Source organism: Balaenoptera borealis, assembly GCF_965194805.1.
Source record: "Balaenoptera borealis genome assembly, chromosome: 16".
NCBI classification, from domain to species: domain Eukaryota; kingdom Metazoa; phylum Chordata; class Mammalia; order Artiodactyla; family Balaenopteridae; genus Balaenoptera; species Balaenoptera borealis.
The window spans coordinates 46,916,519-46,943,743 of NC_138872.1; the positions used below are offsets into that span (position 1 = coordinate 46,916,519).

General features: G+C 43.0%; 1 protein-coding gene across 1 annotated transcript in view; it reads left to right on the forward strand.

Annotated features, from left to right (window-relative positions):
* The window catches only part of RALGAPA2 (Ral GTPase activating protein catalytic subunit alpha 2), a 278,311-nt gene that overhangs the window by 60,715 nt on the left and 190,371 nt on the right, over nt 1-27,225 (forward strand). The window contains 6 exon segments of the mRNA XM_082359553.1: nt 2,821-2,959; nt 4,623-4,822; nt 11,972-12,202; nt 19,454-19,621; nt 20,619-20,756; nt 24,491-24,639. Of these exon segments, the coding sequence (XP_082215679.1) occupies nt 2,821-2,959; nt 4,623-4,822; nt 11,972-12,202; nt 19,454-19,621; nt 20,619-20,756; nt 24,491-24,639 (1,025 nt within the window).

Below are 27,225 nucleotides of genomic sequence, written 5' to 3' on the forward strand. Positions count from 1 at the left end.
CTCTACCTGGAGGTGGCCTCAGGTCTCACAGGAAGGGACTCAGTCCTCTAATGTGCCCCCACCCCCTCAGATGCCAGTCGCAGGGAGTCGGTCCCCAGGTTGCCCACGACTTCTGTCCAATCTGCCTACAAATCGGAGGTTCACATGACTCACTCCTCAGGTTCAATTCATTTTCTGAGTGGCTCACAGAACTCCGGGAAACATTGGTTTACATTTACCAGTTTATGGAAGGATATGATAGAGGACACGGATGAACAACCAGATGAAGACACACACATAGGGTGAGGTCTGGGGACGTCCTGGGCGCAGGGGCTTCTGTCCCTGTGGATGGGGGTGCGTCCCCCTCCTGGAGTGTCCATGTGTTCAGCCTGGACACTCCCTGAAACCCAGGCTGTTGGGATTTTTCTGGCAGCTTCTTCACGGGAACGTGATCAATTATTAACTCCATTTCCAGCTCCCCTCCCGCCTCTGGAACAATGGGGCAGAGGGCGGGGAGAGGTTGAAAATTTCAAGCTTCGGACCGCAGCTTGTCCTCCTGGTGACCAGCCCCATCCAGGAGCCCGTTCAGAGTTGCCTAGAGCTTTTGTCACTTAGAAGTGACCAGGGTGTTAGGGCCTCTGTGCCAGGAGCCAGGGGCAGAGGCCAGTATAGGTATATTTTTTCTCTCAGAGTATCTGACGATTTTTGTCTGTTTGCTCCTTTCCTGCCCCTGTTCTGTGTGCTGGTGAGATGGGATGGGGAAGGAGCAAGCCCGAGGCTGACCGGGTGGGTCCGGAACGATTGGGCAGAGCGGGCAGGGGTCCTGAAGGAAACCCGTGGAATGATCTCATCCTGCCGTCAGCACGGCCTGCTTTATGGTGCGTGGTCCTTTCTCTGAAATTTACCAGCTGAATACAGAACTAAACTAGGGGATTTATGCCTCTTGGTCTGTATTTCTGAACAGTGATGAGGTTTGGAAAAAGCTACTGCTTCTTTTCTCTCAGCGAACACGTCCCTGGTCCCTGAGCTCATCCGGGGTGTCGTCCAGGCTCTGTCCTTCCCGTCACAACCTGGTTTGTTGACATGTAACCTCTGCCATGTCCGCTTCCTCACCCAGTGGGCCTTTGACACCCGCTGTCGCCTGCCTCTGCCCCGTCACCGTGAAATCAGGGGCCCTGGATGCACAGGGTTCTAGTGTCAGGTCCAGAGAAGGACACTTGAGTGTTTGTCGTCCTCGACCTTCCGGGTGATTCCAGGGGACCCCCTTCTTTGTCAGGGTCTCTCCTCCTGTGATGCTTCTGCCGGCTTCCCCTCCCATCCTTTCCTCCTTTCCACCTTTCTCTAGGAGACTGTTTCTCTCGCTGCCCTTTCTGCCCACCGTGTCCCGCGGGGCGACCTCGTGTGCTCTCCTCTCCCCGATTCCTTTAGCAGCACCGCAGGCGCAGGACTCCCACATCCTGAGCACCTGGCCTGGGTTCTGTCACCATCAGGGAGCCCCACGTCCTAGCTGTGCGGCCCCTCCTGCACGCCTCTCAGCCCCATCCGTCAGGAGTGGTTGGGTCGGGCTTTGCATCCGTCCCAGGAGAGCAGCAGAGTAGCCAGAACCCGGATGTGCTGGGGGACTTGGGTTTCATTCTAGGTGTGTGACCTCAGATGAGTCCTGTAGCCCCTGGGACCCCATCAGAGGAAGGATTGGTAGAGGGTGGAGGTGACCCCTCTCCACTGTGTGCAGGATTGTGTGTGTGTGTCCGCTTGCCTCCTCCTTCCCTCGGCCTGTTGGGTGGGTGGGTCCTCGGAGCAGAGCTTCGCCCTTGCCTCACCCGGGGGGGCTTCTGACAGGTGGGAGACGTGGGCCCCTGTGCCCCAGGTCGGCCACGGCCCCTCCTCCCTGGAGTGCAGGTGCCCCAGGGGAGCCGAGTCAGGAAGGTGTCGGGAAGCGCTGCTCTAGAGCGTGCTGTGGTCTCACAAGCGAGACGGCCACTGGCAGGCATTCTCTAAGGGCCAGTTCACGCCACGTTTGCCTCGGTCGTGGGAGGACCCCCCCTCCCCCACCCCCGTCACCATCTGGGCTCCTGGCCTGTGTGGGCCTCTCCCTGCGGGGGAGCTATTTGCAGTGTTCCCACCGGGGGATGTGGTGCTGGTTATTTGAGGGGGAAACAGTGTCTCGACACTGTGAAAGGGTTAAACTTAAATTGTAGCTGGGCTGGGAGGCCAGGTTTATCCCAGCCTGTGGATTGCCTTTTTTTCTTTTAATTGAAATACAGTTGCTTTACAATACTGTGTTAGTTTCAGGTGTACAGCAAAGTGACTCAGTTATACATATAGCCTATGGATTGCTTTTCATGCCCTTTCCAAGATTCCATAGCTTTGCGTTTTGAGAATGATTTTGCATGTAGGTAACATTGGATAAAATTCTTACAAGGGATTGTTTCCTTAATTCTTGTTTATTGTAAATGGCCTTTTTTGAATTAAAAAAAAAACACCTGATTACTTCTGACAGAACATTTTAAGGGCACAAAGAACGTTAAATCATTACAGAGAACATGTAGAAAAAAATATGGGCATGATGTAGTAGGACAAGTTTAAAAAGATATGGTATCATTGTTTTTTTTTTCTTGAATATCTGGTAAAAATGCTGTTTTTAACCTAGTTACTGTTTCATTTTGAAGTGTTCCTTCTTGTCATCTTTTGAGTTTTAAGATGTTATTACATAATTGTCACTGCTATTTCTCACGTTTTTTATCTAGGATAGGGATTTTAATAACATAGTAGCATTTCAGTTGAGTATTCATTAACCTGAAATGTAACTACATATATGTTTTTCCCATGTGTGATCTGAAGGCTGCAAGCTTGGAGTGGAAGCACAAGGAGAATCAAGAGACTGGTTTTAAATTTCTTTTTACATTGTTTAGAAAGTATTACCTTCCTCATTTGTTTCCATCATTTACCAAGTTAACGAACATCTACAAGCCTGTGCTTGGTAAGTACTGGTGGGCTGTGTGTCCCGCCTCTTCCAAAGTGGGCTTTGAGTATTTTTAAATAAAATAATCATTCTTTCTCATGTTTAATGGTAACTTTGTTGTAAGAAGTTTATAGTTTCCTAATGAATGATTTTAACTGTTTGTACAAACTAAGATTTACCTCAGTTCACAGCAATAAAGGGAATCTGTGGCTCCTGTACTTAGAAGTAATTTGATATGTATCATGGTATTTTTGGTGTAATTACATTTAATAAAGTTTTTAATGTAAAAAAAGCCTGAATTTCCTGAAGTATACTCTTACGGGTGGCGGGGTGTGGAGACCCCAGACCTTGCCCAGGGATGAGGCCAGCACAGGCCACAGAGCTGCCCTCAGTATGGCTTTTTCAGCACTGGATCCTTCATCTAGCAGGTGCTACTCACAGCTTCTAACGGAGGCACAGATGTTTGGGTGACTGGGGAACCGAGGGACGGTGAGCCCCCGAGAGATAGGAAACGTAAGGGGATTTCTAATTTAGCTTCCAGGGTTTTCCTTCTATAAGAGGTGAGGACGCATAGGACAGAAGCATCCCTTGCAGTGGTGGCGGAGGGAGTGGGGTGCTGGACAAATCTTTCTCTCCCTATTATTTTAAAATGAGTGAAAATAGTTCAAATAAATGATCAAGAACAGTTTTGGAAGAGAAAAGGTCACAACAGCCATTAACGCATCTGGGGAGTGTGGATAGCTAATTCAGTTATCTTTGGATGTCTCTGTGCTCACCCACACACCTGGGCAAGGAGAAGCAGCTGAAGCTCGGCTCACTTGGAAAGTGGTAGAAATGCTGACTTTTAGTGGTACCAGGGTATGTATTTTGTTAGCTATATATTTGTGGGTACTTTTTTCAAAAATTGTTTCTGATTTTATAAGTCCTCCATTTCATTGTAGAAAACATGGTGTATTGTTACTATCCTTAGATTAAAAGGGATTTGCTGAGAACTTTGCTGCTGCAGGTATTTCAGTAAGAGAGTTGAACTTACAGCAAATGGTATCTCAGATTCAATACCATATCATTTTCATATTAATTATGGTATTTAAAGAATGAGAAGTGGACTTCTTATTAATACTTTGGAAATGGTGGTGTCTGATATCTCCAAGATGAAACATGACTGTCTGAATTCTTTTAGACATAAAGTAGATTATACTAATTCTATGTCTTTGGATGCATCTAAAGGGAAAAGGATATAAAACTAAAGATCAGTAGATTTGATCAGTGTAACGTTAGATGATAAAATACCTAATGCGATTAAAAAATGTCTATACATGCTTTTACGTCTATTCTAGTCATAAAATAAGGTTAAATTAGTTATATGTGAAAAGATTTTCGCTATTATAATCTCATGTAATTTCTCAAATTCGTTAAAAAGAGTTATGACCTTTGTTTTTCCACAGCTGTATACATAGTTGTATGTAGATAATAGCAACCACCACCCCGCGTTGGTCAGACTGCAAGGCAGACCCAGAGATGAGCTTACCAGAAGATTCCATTTTTAATCACTTGGGTTTTTAAATCTCAGCTGCTGTTTAAACAACCAGATATATGTCTATTTAATTAGAAACTGAAACATTTGTAGGGTTACATGATGTTAAGACTCACTAACCTGATCATGTGTTCTTTTGTCTTGCAGACATCCCCCACTTGAGACCAAAGCCCGTGTATGTTACTACAACTCGAGACAGTGAGAACACTTACAGCACAAAAACCCCATACATGGCAGCTCGCGTTGTTTTTATTAAGTGGATCGTGACTTTCTTTTTGGAAAAAAAGTATCTAACTGCAACACAAAACACTAAGAATGGAGTTGATGTATTGCCCAAAATCATTCAGGTATGTCATTCATCACTTTTTTATCTTTCAGTTCTGGTGTCATAACCTATACTTACACCAGAGTAATTGACTGTCAAGGTTATTGGCTCTCACAGGTTGTTGGTCATAGGGACTCGATTTACTGGCTCCTCTGTCTGTACTGCTGAGGTTTCAGAGGAAGCTGTGAGTTGGAAGCACTTGCCGTCCTCTGTGGGTGTTGCCATGACAAGGCGACCCTGGGGCCGAGGGAGGCCTTCTGAGCAGGTGACTGAGCTGTGCGCTCCTGGCTCCCTCTCACCTCCCCTGCTTCACTCGGGCCCCAGTGACCTTGAGCATGACGCCGAGGGCCTCTCTTGCCTTGCTCCTCCCAGCCCTAGCAAGGTCCTCAGGAATTGTGAGGTGGTCCATGGAGAGGACCCCTGAGACTGCCAGGTGCCCTCTGGGATCTCAGGGAGGGAAGGGGTGGGTCAGCAGCTCAGGATTTTGGGTGGTGGTTGAGCCACTATGGGGTCCCCAGAAGAGGGGGCTGTGTCTCCCTGAGGCCTGGGTGAAGCCCTCTTCTCACCTGGGGGCTGCGGGGCTTCCCTCTCTCAGTGGCATTGGTCAGACACGTGGGGCTTTCCCGGCGGGCTGTGTGGCTTCGGGCCTTTGTGCAGGCAGAGCAGGACCACTTGTGGAAGTCAGAGAGGCCGCTGTGTGGGGGAGTCATGGTTTCGTGTGCTTTGTTTCACCGGCGCGAAGAACAGGGTCAGGACGTGTGGTCCACTTAGTGCAGGTCGGCTGATGCTCTGCGGTTCCCAGATGTGTGATGTCGGCCTGGGCTGGAGGGTGCACTCCCCGAGGGGCACTCGGTACCCTGATGGCAGAGCGCCGAGCCGGTCCAGAGCACAGGCTCCGTGAGAAGAACAACAAAAGACTCGCTAAAAGAAAGTTTTAAAACACCTTCCATTTCTGAATTTAAAAATTTAGTAGGTAAACTCAAAATGGTAATGATCACTGCTGAGAACAAAATTGGTTTTCTGACAAAATATCCCACAACACTGATAAAAAAATCAGAGATGGAAATAGAAACTAATAGATAAAACCTTAGGTGCAGACCTACCTTGCAGATATTGTGAGGACAGAAGGAGAAAAGAATGAGAAGTAATAATTGAACGAACAGTAAGAAAAGTTTACCTAAGCTAAAAAAAAGTCATGCCTTAAACTGAAAGGGCCTTTGAGTCCCAGGAAGAATTAGCAAAACAGACACCAACCTAAACAGACATTTGGCTTTCAGGGATTAAGGAAAAATGCTACAGACTTCCAAACAGGAACTGCAGTTATTTCAAAGGAATGGCACTGAGATTAGCACCAAATATCTAATGAAATCTGCAGCCCTGGAAGCCAGAGGAAACTGTCTGTCTGTTCCTTGGTCCGTCCCTTTCTCAGAGTCTCACTTCATATCACGTACCTAAGCACTTGGTCACATTGGTTTAAGGCCTAAGTTGACTTAAGGTCTAAATATAAAAACAAAGTGATAAAGAACTTAGGAAAAAATCTAGGAGAATGTATAAATTTGGGAAGTGGGAGACCACCTTTGGTAGAGATGAAACCCACAAACCAAAGACTAATCGAGGTTTGACTTTATTTTAAAAAATAGAAAAAGATTTCTAATGTCAAAAGGTAACGTAAAGCCAGGCCCAAGCAATAGACTGTGAAAAGCATTGGTCACATCATGACTGTTCATAGTCTCTGCTGTATAAAGAGCACCTATGAATAGACATGAGACAAATAAGTTAACTGAAAATGGACAAAGGAGGTGAAAGGAGGTGAAAGGCAATTCACAGAAAAGGAAATAAAAATGGCCCTGGGTCTCTCCAGCAGTCAGGAAAACACAGGTAGTTCTGAGCCACGATGAGAGGCCTTTATTCACCCATCAGGTAGACAAAAACTAAAAATCCTCAGGTAGACAAAAATTTGTAGGAAATATAAGAAACTCAGTCACACTCTGATAAATTTTTCATGGCGTCTTAATGTAGTTATGCAGGCAATTCAAAACACTATCGTAGAAAGGATGTAACTTTTTCCTGCCTAGTTTCAAAATTTCGGAAAATCATCACCTGTATTTATTGAAAATAAGTTGCGCATTCTTGAAAAATACATTTGGAGGATGAGAAGTAGCAAGACTAGCAAATTAACCACTGCTTCCAGGTTCTAATTTTTTCCCTGTTGACTCTTCACACTTGTGACTCATTTCCTTTTATTATATAGCTAAAAGTGTCATAAGGTTCTGCCCTCCTGAGTCGGTTAGGAGAGTTTTATCACCCTAACAGGAAAAAGGCACCAGAACTCAAACTGTCACATCCATAAAAGAAATGTTTCAATATCATAAAAGAGCAGCTCGAGGTGAGGCTGGCCGAGGCTGTGGCTGGTGCCCGCCCTCTCCCTTGTTCTCTCCTCCGCCCTTTCCCTCTGCTCCTGCCTGAAGGTTGCAGCAGCAGCTGGGGCCCTGCTTTCCTAGTTCATGTTTAAAGACAGTCCAGAAGTGCAGAGCCCTTCCCTTTTGTCTTTGGGGAACAATTTAGGTTACCTGTGCAAGAATAAGTTGCTGATTGGCTCAGATCTGGGGGTGTGAACAGCCCAGGGGGGCGGCGACCAGCTTCCAGGAAGCAGAAGGCTCCCCTGGCGCGGGGGGGGGTCAGCTTCCTGTGAGGCAGGTGCGCTGCATGCGAGGGGTGGGCGCAGAGCACTGGGGTTCCGTGAGGGGGGAAGGGATGCTGGCCAGACACCATCCAGGCCCACGGCTACTGGGCCCTGAAGGTGGCCATGCCCAGACATGGCCACCGCCGTGGTCCAGGCTGTTACTACACCTTGCAGTCAGTTGTCACGTTAGTTTCCTGCTGCTGCTGTAGCTAATCACCACAAATGTATTATCTTACAGCTCTGGAAGCCAGAAAGCCAGAATCGGTCTCAGTGGGCTAAAATCAAGGTGTGGGCAGCTCTGTGTTCCCTCTGGAAGCTCCGGTGCTGTGGGGGGGGGGGGGGGTCCATGCTCTTGCCTTACCTGGCCTCCAGAGGCTGCTGCATTTCCCCAGCTCACCACCCCTCATCACATCATTTCTCCCTCTGTTTCCATCTTCACATCACCTTCTCTGTGTCTGCTCCTCCTGCCTCCTTGTGGGTCCTTGTGGTTACATTGGGACCACCCAAGTAATTCAGGGTCCTCTCCCTATCTCAGCATCCTTAATTTAGTCACATCTGCTCAGTCCCTTCTGCCACGTAAGGCAGCACAGTCAAAGGTTCCGGGATTCCGGGCGCGTGGACATCTTGGTCATTATTCAGCCGACCTGTCTCCTTGTGTTTCCGTTTCTGCCTTACAATTCTGTTTTCCCTCTCATCTCATGTGTGCACACCGTATGTTCTGCTCCTCATTTACATCATACAGGAGAAAAAGCAGTTTAAACAACTGAATATTAAATTTTGGAAATGGAGTTGTAGGAATAAAAGCACATGTAATTGTATTTATCTCCTGAAAGTTTTTGTTTGGCGTTTCAAGTTTAATATAATTTTATCCGTGTAAGGCGAACATCACTGTCTAAGTCAGGTGATCCAGAATCTCTTTTCAAAGAATGTACTGCTCTTATAAAAGCCCTTTAAAACAATATTTTAAATGCTGCTTCCAAATAGAGTTCACACTTTTGCCACTATTACTGTGTTAAAGGTCATGTATGGGGGGTTTTGTGTGTGTGTTTTTCCAAAGTGAATTTACTTCCTTTTGATCTAGAACTAATAACTTTGACAGTATTTTTCACCAGGGAGGAAAGGAATTAGCTCACTTAGCCCTCGGAGAATCTGGTTTGACAGATTTTCTTGTTTGGTGGCATCATTCATGGGAGAGCAAGAATACGGTTGCCTGGAAATCTGGTACCATGTTGGCAACAATGACCACAAATCCCCCTTTCAAACCTGAACATTCTTGGTGCTTCATCTCAGCCTACAGTGTTTTCAGTGAACTATTATTTATTCCTTGGTAATTCATTTTTGTGTGATATAGAAGTACTTCAGCATATATTAGAGAAAGCGGAGTAGTGATTTTAAAATTTCAGTAGCACATTAATTAAGCATTAAAACCCAAAGAACTCCATGAGGGAATGAAAAAAAGTGTGCGATTCTAAGACAGTTGATCACACTTATTTGTATGATAACTCTTTAGTTACAGTGTTAAAGTACCACTTTTACTAATTCTGAGCCAGCCCTTCAATAATGATTCATGGGCTATGGGTTTCCCGAAATTGTTGTATCTTATGGGGTGAACAGTTAGAAAAGATGAATCACACAACTTGACACCCCTGGGGAAGCTTGTGTATCACACAGACCCACTTGCCTGTTGACTGCCACTCTAGTGCTCTGTGTTCTTACTTCTATCAAGGCAAGCTTAGGCTGCCTCCAACCCCGTGGGCATATCATGATGGGGAATTGAGTGGCATCAGGCATCACCAGCAGAACGGCAGCTGCATCCTCGTTTCACACCTGCTTTGTGGGTATCCTCATCTGGCCTGACCCTGAGGGTGAGCAAGTCTCAGTATGAGCCATGGGTTGAGAGGAAACCAGGGTGGGGAGGGGAGGGATTAAGTGGTAGCCTGTAGCATGCAATTTCCTGAGCCCTGACAGCACAGACCTAGTCCAAGCAGATATGTCTGTTTCACTGGCTAAGCCTTCATCATATGGCAGAGACGTAAAAAACATCTTTATATTTACCACCGGAATCAACTAATACTAAATTATAGTTGAGAATTCCAGCTTGATTGTAGTGGGCAGAAAATGGACCTCTCTCTGTAGTTAATTCGTATTCATGCTCTTATTGTTAATCTTCAGAAAAGAGGCAAGAAAGGAATAAACTTGAATTACCAGTTTGTTTCCACTCTCATCACTTACTATAATTATAAACGTCTGTTAAAACATACAGATGTTTTTGGAAAGCATCCTTTTGTTGGTGTGAACTAGAGGAGGCTGAGAAAAGCACTGTTTTATCTAGAGAAGTTTTTTCAGTTTATGGCATGATGGGAAATTCATCTATGTTATCATTATGTTCTATTTGGATCACAGAGCTCACTTTTTTTTTTTTTTAAACTTTTGGGTTTATTCATTCATTTATTTATTTATTTATTTATGGCTGTGTTCGGTCTTCGTTCCTGTGCGGGGGCTTTCTCTAGTTGTGGCAAGTGGGGGCCACTCTTCATCGCGGTGCGTGGGCCTCTCACTATTGCAGCCTCTCTTGTTGCGGAGCACAGGCTCCAGACGCGCAGGCTCAGTAAATTGTGGCTCACGGGCCTAGTTGCTCCGCGGCATGTGGGATCCTCCCAGACCAGGGCTCAAACCCGTGTCCCCTGCATTGGCAGGCAGATTCTCAACTGCTGCGCCACCAGGGAAGCCCTAAACATAATTCTTTACATACATGATTTTAGTTATCTAATTGCTGTGTTATCTAATTCGTTATCTAATGACCTCAAAATGGAGTGGCTTAAAACAACAACCCTTTAATCATATTACTTATTTCCCTTTTTGGGTCAGGAATTTGGGTGGGATTTGGTTGGACAATTTGTGTGCTTCATGCGGCATTAGCTGAGGTCAGTGGGTGGTGGTCAATGGCTGGTTGGTCCGGAGGGTCCAGGATGACTTCATTCCCGTGCCTGTTACTCTGATGGGTGCAACTGGAAGGCTGGGCTCCACTGGGCCTCCCTTTCCACGTAGCCCCTCTAGCAAGGCAGTTGGACTTCTTCCCTGGCCGCTTAGGGCTCCGAGAGCAAAAGTTCACAGAGATGCCAAGCGAGAGTGGTCAGCCTCCTGGGCCTGGGTCCTGAGAAGGCACAGGTCCCCTCCACCCTTCCGTTCTGCTGGTTAACTCTGTCCCCCAGCCTGTGGGGATCCAAAGCAGGGGACACAGATTTCCCCCTTCTGCAGAGGGAGTGCCAAAGAATTTGTGGCCATTTAAAATTTTCTATGTAAGTATGTGTATACTTTTTTTTTTTTTTGGCTTGTTGGGAAAATGAAAGTTATTGATCAAAACGTCACAGTTTACTAAGCCATAAAGGACATTAGATTTAATCTAACCTCCATGCTTTACAGATTAAAAATGTATGTATATCAGTAAAAGGAGTAAAATTTTATTTTTCTCTGCAAGGTAGTTGATCCATCAAAAAGGTGAAATAATTTCTATAGGGTAGCTCACTGCACAGTGTGGCAGTGCCTTTGATAAGCCACACAGGCTTAATATCCCAGGCATGAAGAGAAAAATTACTATCAATATAATTTTCTATTAATTTTCTCTAGAGATTATTATTTGGACATCTGCTTTGCTTTCAAACTATCCTTGGTAGTCGCTGAAGTTATTTTGTGCGACTCGTTTCTTGTCACTTTTGTAAAACATATTCACAGTAGGTAGAATTTTAGTGGTATTTAGGTTATATATTTTTGACACAAGAATAATACTGTAATTTGCAAAGATTGAAGCAAAATTACATGTCTGTTGTGTTTGGAGGAAATCTTTAATTCTGGGGGAAATGAGAGCAAAAAAACAAATTAAACTTTGTGAATGATTACATAGATTATTTTATTTCTTGGTGCTCCTAAAGCCTCTAAATATTTAAAGTTTTGTAAATATTTTAGTTAAGTTTGATCCGAGATTCTGAATATGAAACTCAGATCAAGGTCCTTCTCATAAAATACCCTTTAAAGATATTGACACTCCTCCGATCAAGGTGTCACTTACTCATGTGAATCAGATGAAGCTTCCCAGCACTGTGGCTGCAAAAAATCCACCAAATTTCCAAATCTCTGTGACCGTAGATTAAGTGCTGAAGGCTGGAGACCACAGGTAATGATAATATAAATTCATTTACACATAATTTATTCTGTGATTTTACAGATATAAACCAGGCTGATAACATTTCGCAGCCTCCCTCCCTGCAATACTTTTCCCATTAAAATAACTTAGTTGGGGGGAGTTAGTTGGTGAATTAGAAAGTGGGTAAGTGCAGGTCCAGGAGTCCCTTGTGCTCCGAGCAGGGCTGCGTTTCCGCTGCTCTTCAAGTGCATGGTAACCAGAGTCCCTGAAAACAAGGCAAGCCTTCAGTCTTGCCAGGTGTTCTGGAGTCTGGGAGGATCCCTCAGGAGCGGGTGCCTTTCTTGCAGACCGTCGGGGGTGGAGGTGCGGTGCAGGAGCGGGCGCCGGAGCTGGACGGCGGCGGGGCGGCCGAGCAGGACAGAAGCCACTCGGACAGCAGCACCCTGTCCGAGCGCCGGCTCAGCAGCTGCAGCGTCTGCGGCGTTGAGGAGGAGCACCGCGCCGTGTACGAGATGGTCCAGCGCATCCTTCTGTCCACGCGTGGCTACGTCAACTTTGTGAACGAGGTGTTCCGCCAGGTGAGTGTGTGTGTGTGTGTGTGTGTGTGTGTGTGGTCACGGAGCTGAAGAGGTTTCTGTTCCTGTCCTTTCACTCATAATACTCCAAGAAATATAATCGACAAGTTGGGCTCCATCACACAACTCCATAATGATTTCTCTAATCCCACATTTAATGTGTCAAGTGGAGGGCTGTGATTTGGGCTTTTTGGTAATTTTTAATTTTGTTTTTATGTCTTTGGTTTTTGTAAAATTCCTACACGGGGTGGGAAGATTTTATATTTGAACTAAATCATCCTGCAAATACCTCGCATTTCCATAACAAACTTTAAACCCGGAGGGAGGCGGGGAGAAAGCCGCTCCTGAACCCCCGCGGCACTGAACCACCACGGCACGTGAGCACAGCCAAGACGGCCCGAGGCTGGATTGTTCCAGGGCTGTAGGAGCTCACGAGCTGCAGGTTCCTGCACAGTTGGACTTTGCCCACAGAGGCATATGGCAGGCACCTCCAGTAGACGTATTTATGGCCTGAGAGGAAAAAGGAGGCTAGGGAGGGGATTCAGAGGAAGGAAAGGAGCCGAGGTGATGACGTTGAAATAATAGACCTTTGGTGGAAACTGGTGGGTGAGAAGGTGTCGGGATGAGCAGAAGCGCAGACGAGAAAACAGGTGCAGCAAGGGAGGATGCTGGAGAGGTCAGAGCAGCCCCGAGCAGCCCGCCCACCGCTGCAGCTGATTCACCGTCTGGACATGTGTGTGACTGGACACTTGTGGGACTGTCACAGTGGGGAGGGAGGTGCTGCTACTGGCATCTAGTGGGAGGGAGCCTGGGTGATTCTAAGCATCTATGGTGCACAGGACAGCGTCCCCCCAACCCCCCGGCCCGTGACACGTGTGCCCACAAGGCAGTAGTGCTGCTGGGCAGAAACCCTCAGCTGCAGCTTCGGACATAGGAAGCAGGGCCTTGATGGGGTGAGACAGTGGCCTGGCACATGGAAGCAGCCGTTGGCCACCTGTGTCTTGGAACCGGTGCCCTGGGAAGTGGAGAGAGCTTGTGTGTGATGAGGGGATGGTCGTTCAGTCTGTGCCCCAAGCAGAGAGGGAGGCCCTCGGGTGGCGGAAACCTGTCTGGGGGAGAGGAGGGGTCTGTTCACACATGGGCGACGCACGTGCACCACCAAGAGCTTCCCGCGGAGGTGAGACCCGCGTGGGGAAGGAGGAAACCTTCACCTCTGAGACTTACAGGAAAACAACCTCCACCAAGAGTGACAGTCCCAGCATAATCCACAGCACTCTAGAGGTTTTACTGTATTTTGTATTTCAATCAATAAAAAATTTCTACTTAAGAAAATGGTGAGAAAGTGGCCATGGACCACATGGAACAAGCAAGCACGGCTGTTTTCCTGTAACACCTTACTTACAGAAATTAAGTGCCAGGCTGGATTTGCATTGTGGATCGTAGTTTGCTGATCCTGATCTATAGTAATGTTTTAAACGCTTGGATACAAATACTTAAAATCAGATATCATTAACAAAGCTTTTCAATTTTGCACAAGAGACAAGTGCTAAATTGATGTGGTTCTACCTATATTGCGTATTTATTTATTTATTATACACATAGTTCCATTTGCATCCATTATTGGCATTCCACCCCTGGCAATAGTGTGTTCTAAGTTCTAAATTCAATCAAAATCCTAGATCCAGTGTAAATTCAGTTTTGAAGTAGAAACTGCATCATTGAGGTAACTGCAGACTACTTATGCCTGAAGTTAGGAGCCATCTTTGTACCATGAAATTCAAAAACGTTTACATTTTATAATTATTCTTAATCAAATCTAATTTGAAAGCTTATGTGAAATTTCAAATATGATTATTATGCATTGTTAAAATACTGAAATAGAGACATTTGGGAAAAGGGGCATGGGTTTGAACATTGCGTTTTATTGCCCTCTCTTGGTCAATGAAGTTTTCTTCTATGGAAGACAAAATGTGACTTCTTTTATAAAAATATCTTTTTTAATTTTAAATCCTTCAGAGACTAAGCCTAAAGGCTGTTAAAGTTTAAAAATGTGCATTCATTCAAGAAGTGCACGTTTTCAGTGTGGAGTTAAGATGTGTGTGTATGTAACAGAGAACAGCACAAGAGGCAGGTCGGATGTCCACACGCATGATGTGGGAACAAAGGCCCACGAGGACCACTGGGGGCTGGGCGGCTCAGGGCGGGGCTGACGGAGCAGTCACCTCAGACTGGATGGTTCAATGAGTTGAAGGCTGTGGCCGTAGACGGTTCCTGAGGGAGATGAGGTTTGGCAAGGTTCAAGGCAGTCTCCAGCAGGCAGGCTGGGCGGGTGGAGTGTGTCAGGAGGGCGGTTCTGATCCCTGGGTCACTCCACCAGAAACTTGTCTCCTAACTGCTATTTTTCAGGCTACCTTGTGTGATCATTTGTTGGTCATGAAATCAATGTAGTGGGTCAAGAGCCAGTATTTTTTTTTAAATTAATGAAATAAAGTAAAATAGAACAGACCAAAAAAAATTCACAGCGCAGTGCATATTGTAAGAATTAGTATTTCTTTGTGAAACTTCTGACTTATTTTTGTGTATACTACATACACAAATGCATGTATCCTTATGGAAAATGTCTTACTTAGGTTATGATCTGAAATGAAAGTACTGCTCTAAAGGACATTTGTTCATTAGGTTGTTTTGTTGGTAGTTTGGTTTTATTTTAAAGAGCAACTTTATTTAAAAAAAAGATGACTTCATTAGATAAAGATAGTATCTTTCTATAGATATAAGTATAGTGGAGAAAGCCAAAAACAAATCACTCAAACACTGCCATCCAAGTAACTGTTATCAGTGTTAGAAGAGCATCATTCTAGGTATTTCTCTGTGTGTATAGATGGCTGCTGGCCTGGCAGCACGAGAGACCAGCAGAGAGGACAGGGTGAGACAGGATATGAACAGACAGGAAGCAGCCTGGTGGACGGTTAGACAGGAGGGCTTACAGATGAGCTGATAGACATAAACAAACTGGCAGGCAGGCGTAGAACAGACAGGAAGGTGCAGACTGGCCAGCCAGCAGAGGTGGAGATAAGCAGGAAGGTGTAGCCAGACAGGTGGGTAGGTGCAGGTAGACGGGCAGACAGAGGTAGAATTTGGCCGGCAGGGATGGGTGGACCGGCAGGCAGGCAGCCGTGGACAGAAACAGGCGAATCAGACAGAGGCTGACCAAGGTGAAGGCCAGGGCCACGACAGGTGTGTGGAAGTGGCAGGGGTGGGGTGGGGGACCGCAGGATAGCTTTATGACAATGGAGCCTTTAACTCTGAATGAATCTTTAATGCAGTTTTAATGAGTAGTTCTGAATTTTATTTTTACCTGAATTTAACAGAAGAAAAGACAGCAAACCCAAAGGAATTGTTGAAATTCCAGTAAATATTCCTTTACCACAAGAAATATTAATTGCTAGAAGACGTGTCTATAATAAAAAGATTATAATAGCATTAAAATATTGGAATCACTTTTTACCTGCATGTTTTAATGTTAGGTGGCACTTGATTTCTTGTTATGAAACGTGAAGAGCTTAGCAGCCTTGTGTTTTTTTGAGCCTCCTCTCCCCATCTGCTGATTTCATTATATTATAAATTTATAATATAATGAATATATAAATATTCATTATATTATAAATTTACATTTGCAGTTGATTTTGGAATCCTGATGGGCAGAGGTATTTAATCTTGGTTCTGTATTTTGACAGATTCGTTCCTCCTGGTGTCCACAGCCCTAAAATACTTGCTTTGATTGACTTCTTGGTTGGTCTCGTTTTGTCGCTGAGTGGTGTTTTCAAGAAGGTGTATTGGCAGCTCTATTCCCTGAGTCCTACTTATTTATTTATTGAACTATAGTTGATTTACAATATTGTGTTAGTTTCAGGTGTACAGCAAAGTGACTCAGTTATATATATATATATAAAACATATATTATATAGAATATAACATATAGAATATAACACATAGAATATGGAATATAGAATATATATGACATATATAATACAGAATATAGAATACAGAATATATATATATTCTTTTTCAGATTCTTTTCCATTATAGGTTATTATCAATACAAGATACTGAATGTAGTTCCCTGTGCTATACAGTAAATCCTTGTTGTTTATCTACCTTGAGTCCTTTTGTGATGGGTAATGTTTTCTTTTTGCCTTTGCACATGAACAGTAGTTTAGCTGGGTATAATAATTTCAGGTCACTTTCTTCCTCTTAGGAATTTATACATCAAAACTTTTCTAGACAAACAAATCAGAAAAGGCAAGAAAACCTCACAAGGATTTCAGTTATACAATTGAGACTTAAGAATGAATATGTTTAACACATTTAAAGAAATAAAAGACAAGCTTGAAAATGTTTGCAAAAAACAAGAAACCATAGCAGATGACTAAGCAGATATGAATAGGAAGAAAATAGAACTTCTAGTGATGAAAAAAATGTCATAATTGAAATATTAAAGGAAAACTTCAATGGGTAGGTTTAATAGCAGATTAGATACAGCTGAAGAGGGAATGCATTTGATGACAGGTCTGAAGAAATTATCCTGAATGCACCTTGGAGAGACAAAGAGAGGAAGGGTATGAGAGGTTGAGACGTGGAGGAGAGTGAGAAGGTCTGATGTATGTGTTCAGCTCTCTTCTATCCTGTTATTTTTGTCTGCTGTTTTCTCAGCTGAGAAATATCCTACTGTGACTGTGGATTTGTCTGTTTCTTCACAGTTTATCAGTATTTGATATATATGAATATGAATTTTACTAAGTAAAATTCTTAGTTGCAGTACAGATTTAGAATTATTATATATTCCTTTGAATTGAATCTTTTATCATTAAGAACTTTCTTTTTCTCTAGTAATGCCTTTTTTTTTTTTTTTTTTTTTGCCTAAAAGTTGTTCTTGCCTGTTCTGAATGTAGCTCTCCAGTTTTCTTTTGGTTAGTATTTTCATGGTAATCTTTTTCTAACTTTTTGCTTTCAACGTCCCCTTTTCATATGTTTTGGATGTCCTCTTATAAATAGCATGTGGTCTTTTTAATAGCTTTTAAAATCCAACCTTATAATCTCTGTCTTTTGATTGGAGCATTATTGCATTTACATTTAATGTAACAACTGCTATAATTGTGTTTACATCTACTATCTTTCTACTTTCTGTCTTAATTTTTTCAGACTGATTACATTTAGCATCCTATTTTTCTCCTCTAGATAAGTATTTTTACACTCATTTGTAATATTTTAAGCATTAACAATATGCATCCCTAACTTAAAATCTAGCATTAATTTCAACTTTTACCTCTCGGTATGCATTTTAGTTCCATTTACTCCTTCTTAGTTTATATACCACTGTTATGTATGTGTATGCCATTTAATGCCATATTATGAATATATAATATGTATTATATATACACAAATATATATATACATATACATATATATCATCTCTTTCAGAACTACTATAATTACTTTTTCCAGTTTTATTCTTTTTTTTATATGTATTCATATATATATATTATTCATTTAGATTTATCCAAATAATTACCATTTTTGTTGCACTTTATTTCTTCCCAAATCTCTGACCTGGAATTATTTTCCTTCTGCTTAAAGAATAACTTTTAGTATTTCCCTTAGATTAGGTCTCTTGGTAAAAATTTTCTCATTTTCTTATCTGAAAACGTCTGTTTTGCTTTATTTTTGAAATATTTCTTTATGGATGTCAGATTCTACTTTGGCAGCTGCTTTCTTTCTGCACATTGAATATTTTGTTCCATTGGTTTTTGGCTTTCATTGTTTCTTTGAGAAGTTATGCTAAGTCATGTGGTTATTCCTTTGGAAGAAATGTGTCTTTTTTCCCCCTGGCTCCTTTTAAGATTTTCAGATTGTCTTTGGTTTTCAGCAGTCTTAGTGTAATATGCTTTGAATGTATCCTGCTTGTGTTTCTTTGTGATTCTTGAATCTGTGGCTTGATGTGTTTTATCATTTTGGGTAAAATTCTCAGCCATTCTATCTTCAGATATTGTTTCTGCTGCTTTTGACTCATTCTTTCCTTCTGCATCTCCAGCCATGGAAAAGATAACCTTTGCATTGCGTTCTCTCTCACCTCTCTTCTGATGGAGCCATCCTTTGTCTCTCTGTGCTTCATTCTGTATATTTTCATCGGATTTTTTTTCCAGTTTACTCTTCAGCTACATCCATCCTATTGTCAGCCATTTACACTGGGCTTTTAATTTTGGTTATTTTATTTTTCAATTTCATATACATCTTTTTCTGATACTTTACCTAGATCTCTTATATGTTTAAATTATTATCTGTTTTTAACGTGATTTTATTAATGTTGACTTCTTTTCTCACGTTTCTAATTTTTTTATTAATATGCTGTATATCATATTAATCAGACTGTGCAAATAATTTTGGTTTTACTATGATTTTATTTTCCTCCAGAGGGGATTTATATTTGCTTTCTGGGAGGAAGGTAATATTGAATTTGGGTTACATAGTTGTCTACGTTTGGATTCTGATCACCTTAAACAAAAATTCTGTGTGCAGATGTGTAAGGGGATTCTTTAATGTTAAAAAGTTCACATAAGTATGCATAATGCTACAACTGGCCAGTTGGACAACTGACTCTCAAGAAAGGAAGGGAGGGAAGGAAGGAGGAAAGAAAGAAGGAAGGGAAAGGAAGAAAGAGAAAGGAAAGGAAAGGAAAGGAAAAGGCAAAAAAGACAAAAGAAAGAAAACAAAAGCCCTGGGTGGTAACATTTGCCAACTTCTGTGTTGTCACTACTCCCACTATGGCCAATTCAAGTTACCAACACAGCATCACTGAATGTGAACTTGGGAAGAGACGTGACAACTGGCTGTACTATGATCTCTACCATCTCATCATCTATTTCTCATTTGTTGGGAAAAGTTCTCAGTTGTACAGTTACTATTGTTCATACAGCCAATTAATATATCTCTATAGGTATGCATTTTGGTTATTTTGTGGAAAAAAAATTGCATTTTGTTTTCTGGCCCAGTTACACAATTGGCCCAATTGAAGCAACTGCCGTAAACACAATTGTCTTTTTTCCTCAGGTAAGTTTGGTGTGCACAGAAACATGTGGCCCTGTGTAGTCTGTGTTTCAAAGGAAAGTCTGAGATTGGTGATGGGCGTTGCAAATGTCTGTTGGGCTCTTTGGTGACCTGAGCTTGTGTTAAAGGGAGTTTCTCTTATCATTTTAGGCATTTTTGCTGCCTTCCTGTGACATAGCTGTAACCAGAAAAGTAGTTCAAGTATACAGAAAGTGGATCCTCCAGGACAAACCTGTGTTCATGGAGGAACCAGACATAAAAGAAGTTGCCCAAGAAGATGCTGAAAAATCAGGATTTTCAGAGACTGATAACAAGCAGGTAATATTTTATCACTTATTGTTTGAGTTGGGAGCATCTATATTAAAATATAAAGCAAAGTATTCTGCTCAGTCAAGGGTCGCAGTCAGGCCACCTCTTTGTTGTCAGCTCTGATGCTCTCGGGTTGCTGAGTTCCATGAGCGCCTGCCTCAGGGGGGCTGCTTCTGTTCGCTGTTCAAGGTCCTCTGCCACATCCTAAGCTCAGGCTTGGCCACGTGTGCGTGGCAGCTTCTTTATTCACTACTGCATGAGAGTCTTTGAATAAGCCAGTATACTTTGCACATCTCTGATGAGACTAAAAATGTCACTGCCATATCATTGATATGCTTAAATAAGTAATATTCACTTAACTAAATTTAGAATGTTTTGGCAGACTTTCCTTGTACAGTGGCCATACCAGCAACAGTCCAATGTGACACACAATATTAATCTCCACTGCGAGCCTCGCTTCAGGGCTGGTGCTGTTCTCAGAGAGGGGTGCTATCAGGATGGACCTTTCATTCCATGTTAGATAAAGCCACAGGTTGTGAGTGGGCCTCTACTTGATGCGCAAAAAAAACTTAGGTCGTATTTATATTTCTGGCATGCTATTTTGACATCTAGTCTGAGAATTATTTCTAAAAGTGGGAGTTTGTCATGGCAATTAACACCAAACATTAAAAAATACTTGTAACCAAAGGTATATCGCTTTTAAATATCTATATTAATTCCTTAATTTGATTTTTCAATATTGGTGAAGTCATCTTAATAACTAGTCATGAGGTCAAAACAAATCAACAGTCATGTTCACTGGGCCATTGGACAAACGTTATCTATTTCTTCAGCACATACTAAGTGCTAAGCACCATTTTAGGTGATGGAGGTAGAATGGTGAACACAACAGAAAAGAGACTTGCCTTCTGGAACCTGTAATCTCATGAATTCTGGTGAGCGTAAGGAACTAAATATACAACATGTGCTTCTCCCCACTCTGCTGACTGATTGTTATTTTCTAAAGACCTCATCTGAAAGTTCTGGTCACAAGCGATCTTCCAGTTGGGGACGAACTTATTCCTTCACGAGTGCTGTGAGCAGAGGGTGTGTGACCGAAGAGGAGAATAAGAACGTGAAGGCTGGGGCCCAGGCTATGCTGCAGGTATGCGCCGGCCACAGATGGGAAGGCTCCCGGATGGAGTCAGCTTGAACATTTTGTTTATTGGGGGTAACATCGTATAAAGTATGGTGATGTTTTTAGCCATCCATCAGTAAACAGCCCTTAAATTCTCATGCTAAATTTTCTTTCTGCTTCCCCACCTTCAATTTATAAAGATTTTTTTTTTTTTTTTTAGTCAGAGAAGACATCTGAACTGGTTGCAGTTTTTTGAGAGGGATTGTTATACAGTGAATATATGACTGAGATTTCAACCTTAAAAGTATCTTCTTTTTATTTATTTATTTATTTTTTAAACATCTTTATTGGAGTATAATTACTTTACAATGGTGTGTTAGTTTCTGCTTTATAACAAAGTGAATCAGCTATACATATACATATATCCCCATATCTCCTCTGTCTTGCGTCTTCCTCCCACCCTCCCTAGCCCACCCCTCTAGGTGGTCACAAAGCACCCAGCTGATCTCCCTGTGCTATGCGGCTGCTTCCCACTAGCTATCTGTTTTACATTTGGTAGTGTATATATGTCCATGCCACTCTCTCACTTTGTCCCAGCTTACCCTTCCCACTCCCCGTGTCCTCAAGTCCATTCTCTACGTCTGTATCTTTATTCCTGTCCTGCCCCTAGGTTCTTCAGAACCATTTTTTTTTTTTCGGATTCCATATATATGTGTTAGCATACGATATTTGTTTTTCTCTTTCTGACTGACTTCACTCTGTATGACAGACTCTAGGTCCATCCACCTCACTACAAATAACTCAATTTCTTTTCTTTTTATGGCTGAGTAATATTCCACTTTATATATGTGCCACATTCTGAACACATATGGGTAGTGAGTTACCTGGATTCTAATTTGTAAGACAAACTTGGTGATTATATAATCTTACAAGTAATATTCCTCTTAAAAATTGCCTGTGTTTATGAAGAATGATGATTAATGCAGTAATTTTTAGATATTTCTCTGAATGAATATATGAACTAGAACCAATACCATTTGGGAACATTGGAAAGAGCAGCTTTGGCTTATCACTCAGTCTCCCCAGATCTCAGGATTTTATCTCAAAAATGAAGATTGGGAGATTACCTCTTGGGTTGCACCCAGTTTGAAGGTTGTTAGAAGTATACGTGAAAACACAGGGTCCCTCTCTTTCCCCTGATCCCTGGCACTCCACCCTCCTCCCCATATCCATATCCACGTTCATCTGTGTCCAGTTAGGCTTCCCACACAGAGGCTGGGCGTAGGGTCTGGGGCAGGAAGGCATGGTACCCAGTTTTCAGTGATGCCGTGTTTCTGTCATCTGTCTCTTGAGAGGATTCCTTATCATGGGATCCTTTTTGTTTTCAAGTTAATTGGCAGTTTAATATACTGTAATTAATTAATTTTCTCATTTTTCATTAAAAATCAGCAAATAATTTGAAAATCAGCAAATAATTTTAGCTTAAAAAAAATCAAGATGATTTTACTTGAATAGCTTCAGAGAACTTTGGCGCAGCTCCTAAACGTCACCTGTGCGCCCACCAGAGCAATGGTTGCAGGAGTCCCCGCCCCACCCCCTCCCCGCAGAGCATCCCGTAGTCAGCCAGTGGGGGTTGCAGGTGCCTGTTATTTCCCTGAGTTCAGGTGAGTTATTTATTCTCTAGAAGGAGAACTTACATCCCCTTGGCTGAGCCAGGAAAAAGAATTTCTACTTGATTATAGCTCTACAGTTTTAAAAAATATTTAGTTTGGATTTAGATAGCTGTTTTTGTTCTCATTTTATCGAGGACCTTGGTCCTTGATTTGGTTAATGAGGAAAATGTGGCCAAGTGGAGGTTTGATAAGATAGTACTGTTTTATAGTTGCTTCTGACAAGTATAATTTGGACATATTCATTTTGTTGATTTATTTTTATCCTAACTGATACTAACATGGTAATAAATAGTCATGAAGTCAACATTTTTGATGTTGTTTTGAAAGTAAAATGAAAGAAATATAATATATGAAGGCTCCTCACTTTTACTTTGGAGTATGCAAAGGTTTAAAATTAAATCAAGGAGCCAAGTACATTGAATTAAAAAGGATCTGTATTGTAGTACATCATCTATGGCATACTTCTTTAAAAGACGTAGTCACTAAAGCTATAGTTCGCTAGTCAAAAGGTTCTTTATTTTCATTTTTCTTACTCGAAGCTTAGTAAGTCTTCACAAGTGCTGTTATCATCTGTTATCAACTATTATAGTGCTGCTTTTGTGATTCTTCCTAGAAAATTGGGACACGATACGTTTTTAATCTTGCATAAAATGATCTCAGAGGCTGTCAACATTTTAGTTCGCCCACTTGACTTTTGAGTGTGCTCATTTCAGTTCCTCTGGTCAGTTTGTGCATCTGTTTTGAGATGCTGTGTTAATGGATTTCGTCCACAAGTGAGCCAGCTCTGTTTGTTCCCAGATCATTGGTGTCTGTGCTGTTGAATGGAGAGGAGAACTAAGAGGGACTGTAGTAGGTCTAGAAGGTGGAGAAGCTCCATCCTTGTCACTTGGTTGACAGCTCAGAATGTCCTGACTCTCTGTAAATGATGACACGTTGTTATGCTGCAGCAGTGCCCCCGGGCAGTAACTCCCTACAGGGTAGCCTGGATCCGTGCTCCTCACAATTCTCTATCGATGGTACAGGACAGGGGACTTGTATCCTAAAGGCTGAGTGTAGAGCAGTTGGCGTACTTGCTAAATTTTGTTCAAAATCTCAGTTTTTATCCTAAGAATTTCCTTAGGTTTTGTATTCTGCTGCATATTGTATTTCTCATATTGAAAGCCCATGCTGCTGGAAGGTGTGCAGTGTTGACCACGCGCCTTTGCCTCTTTGCTGGCTGCCATTTGGGTGGTACTGGCTGCCTCCTGTCAGCAAGGCCTTCATGTCAGCGAAGCTGGGGACTCAACAAGAGCCAGGTCGTTCTTTCCAGCCGCTGTCTGCCCCAGGGCCCCTACCCTCTCTGCCGGCCCCTCAAGGTTCCTCACCCACAGGCAATGATCCTGTCTTATCTTTTTTTTTTTTTTTTAATCACAATACTTTTTATAACAGTTCTTTATTTTTATTTATTTTTTTATTTTTTTAAACGTGATGATCCATTTATTTATTTATTTATTTATTTATTTATTTATTTATTTATGGCTGTGTTGGGTCTTCATTTCTGTGCGAGGGCTTTCTCTAGTTATGGCAAGCGGGGGCCACTCTTCATCACGGTGCGCGGGCCTCTCACCATCGCGGCCTCTCTTGCTGCGGAGCACAAGCTCCAGACGCGCAGGCTCAGCAATTGTGGCTCACGGGCCTAGTTGCTCCGTGGCATGTGGGATCTTCCCAGACCAGGGCTCGAACCTGTGTCCCCTGCATTGGCAGGCAGACTCCCAACCACTGCGCCACCAGGGAAGCCCTGTCTTATCTTTTTAAAAAAATTTTTGAAGGGGTGTCAAAAAGAAATCTTCAGAAGCCTTTCTGATTCATAAATTTCTAAATCTGCAATATTAATATGTAATGGCAATTATTTTTCTAGAAAAGGTCTTTCAAGGATCCGTACTTAAGTAATTCTAAGGGATGAACTAGAATAAATTTGAGTATGTGTTGGTACCACTTGTCTTATTGAAATAGCTCAAAGGTGAAATTAATATCATTCCCTTTAAACAAAATTTGTTCAGGTTTATCTGTTTAATTATATTTTCTCATGTAAAATTTGTTGGTTCTCAGGTATTTTTGACAAACGCTGCAAACGTCTTTTTGCTGGAACCGTGTGTGGAAGTTCCCATGCTCTTGAAGGAGCAAGTTGATGCGTGTAAAGCTGTTCTGATTATTTTTAGGCGCATGATAATGGAGCTTACAATGAATAAAAAGACATGGTGAGTATATTTTCAATTAATTAACATTGTAAAACAGATGTTTCTGTTTTCAACGTAATAATTAAAATACTAAAGCCTCCGTTTATTAAATAGCTTTACAAAGTGAACGATGAGATGATAATCAGTCTTTTGTAACAGAATTATGAAGGTAAGTATCCAGTACTTTGATAGTTCATTTATTTTCATTATTGGTTTTAAAAAAAGTTCTCAAATTAAGAGTAAGTAGTCATATTACTTAATAGTAGATTTTTCCATTTTAAACTGTCATCAGTTTGTGGAAAAGCAGTAACTGACGTTTTATAATATCCTTCTTCATAATCCCAGGAGGGTTGGTTAATTGCTCCAGAATACTTTTAACTGATTTGATGGTTTTAAACTTGAAGTTTTAAATTCATTCTAGAAAAACAATTATTTTAAGTGATAAATTGTCAGAGTGCAGTGAAAAATATAGTGGCGTCATTAAAATACACTTATGTGAAGTGTTTTCCTCCTGGTCGTTCATTTTTGTTTGGTGTCTTTGTGTTTATAATGTCCCAGAGGTAAGCAGTGCATTAGAGTTTCCCGTGATGAGTGTCTACACATCCCTCCAGCTCCTAATAAGGTTTGGGGGGTGGGGGGCAGCCTCTCCCTTCTGCTTCTCCAGTCCGGTCCTTGCAGGTTCCTCCCGCCCAGGCAGCACCCTCCCTACCTGCCTGGCAGTGGTCAGCACCCTCCTACCCAGGCTGGTGGCACCTGCCCCCCGGAAATGCTCGGGGTCCCCGTTCCCAGACCTGTGCTCTGGAGGCTGGAGCCGGCGCTCAGGGAGCCGTGGGGGTGAGGTGGGACTGAGCCGGCGGGGCCTCCAGGGCCTTGCGTCCAGCCCTTTTCTTTCTCAGATGAGGGGGCGTGGGCCCAGAGGAAGCCGGCGGGCAGAAGGTTCACAAATACAGGAACCACAGATGTCAAAATGATCATTTGAAGCTGTACCTTCTGGTGTCATCTTTCCCAGACTTTTAAACTTAGCACTGTTTTCCGAGAAGCTGTTGCTAAAACATCACAGGGATGAACAAGGCAATTTAAACAAAGTTAAAAGCTATGTCAGTAATGTTGAAAGAAATGAGAAATGCTGGAAGCTTTCAACTGAAATATCTGCTCCTCATACCAGTTGTATCAAGTGTTTTTGATGCTTTTTTTTTTCCTTTGAAAACTCTATGAATTCTGTATACCAGTGTATCAGTAATATTTTGATATTTTTGATAATCTTTTTTGGGGTGAAAATTCTAGGAAATAAAATTAAACAATGCTTCTCTGTTTCTTTAATAATTCAGAGATTTCCAGGTAAAACTATAAAAAATCAAAATATAGGAATAGATGAAAATACTCACCAAAAAAAAAAGTCAGTAGAGCATAGACCATGGATGTGATCTATTTCCCTAGCAGATTTTCCTGTGTGTTGAAGTACCAGACGATCAGTGAATTCCCTCCCTCCCTCCCTCCCTTCTTTCATCTGGTAAATAACTAGGGAGCTTCTACTGTGAGGATAGAGGGTGAACTAGACAGACAGGGTCCCTGCCCTCCCGAGGCGTCCGTCCTCATAGGCCTGAGAGACGTGATGAACACAGAAGCGGGGTCAGGTGGGATTCAGCGCTAAGAACCATGGAGCTGGTTGGGGGGGGTGCAGTGTGGAGGGTGGGAAGGCCTCTCTGAGCGGAGCCCGGAGGGAAGAGCATCCCCGTGAGGAGGAACTGCAGGTCACAAGCTGGTGGGTACCGGGCAGGACGAGACGGCGGCCAGTGCAGAGGGGGGGACCCCAGGCCAGGGGGCACAGGGCCCTGCGGGCTGCAGGAAGGTCCCCGCTACCTCTGCTTGTGTGCGAGAGTGTGACACGACCCGATTGATTTACGTTTCCAAAAGATCTCTGGCTGCCGCATGGAGAGAGACAGTGCCTGGAGTGCAGACTCTGTGGCGGTGGATGACGGTGGCCGAGACCAGGCTGTAGCCCAGCAGGTGCCGAGTAGTGGCCCCCAAAGAGGGGATAGCCGGTGTTAGTGAGTAGGTGTGCAAGGAGATGGGGGCAAAGTAGAGAACAAAGAGGCGGCAAGAGCCCCTCCTCCGCCACTCGGGCAGCACACGTGGGCTGTCCTGGGCTCGCTCTTCAGGCAGGTCCCCTTTGAGAGGAGTGACCAGAGTTAATGTTTCACAAAATACAAAGGAACAAGTGGAGGTCAGAACTGTTAGCAAAGATTTTTCCAAACTGGAGGTAGTTTTCCACCCCCATTCTCTTCCAGAAGACTCCGTGTGGGAATGTTGTGGTTCCCAAGCTTTCTTAGGTTCAGAAGTTAAGTCTGCCCTGTGTCTGTGTCGGTCTTTGCCTCCGTCAGGTCTGCATTTTTGATAACAGTTCCTGTGACTGAGGTTTTATTTGAAAGTTACTACGTTTCTTGTTCTCATGTTCGCACGATGGGTGTGGAAGGGGCTCTTTTTCCTTGTTTTGAGCATCACACAAGGTGCGCAGCAGAGGCGACCCTGGGTGCAGCCCTCCCCTCCCCCTGTGACAGGGCCCGGGGGACGCTGGCCGAGGTGAGCACAGGCTGTCCCAGCCCTGGG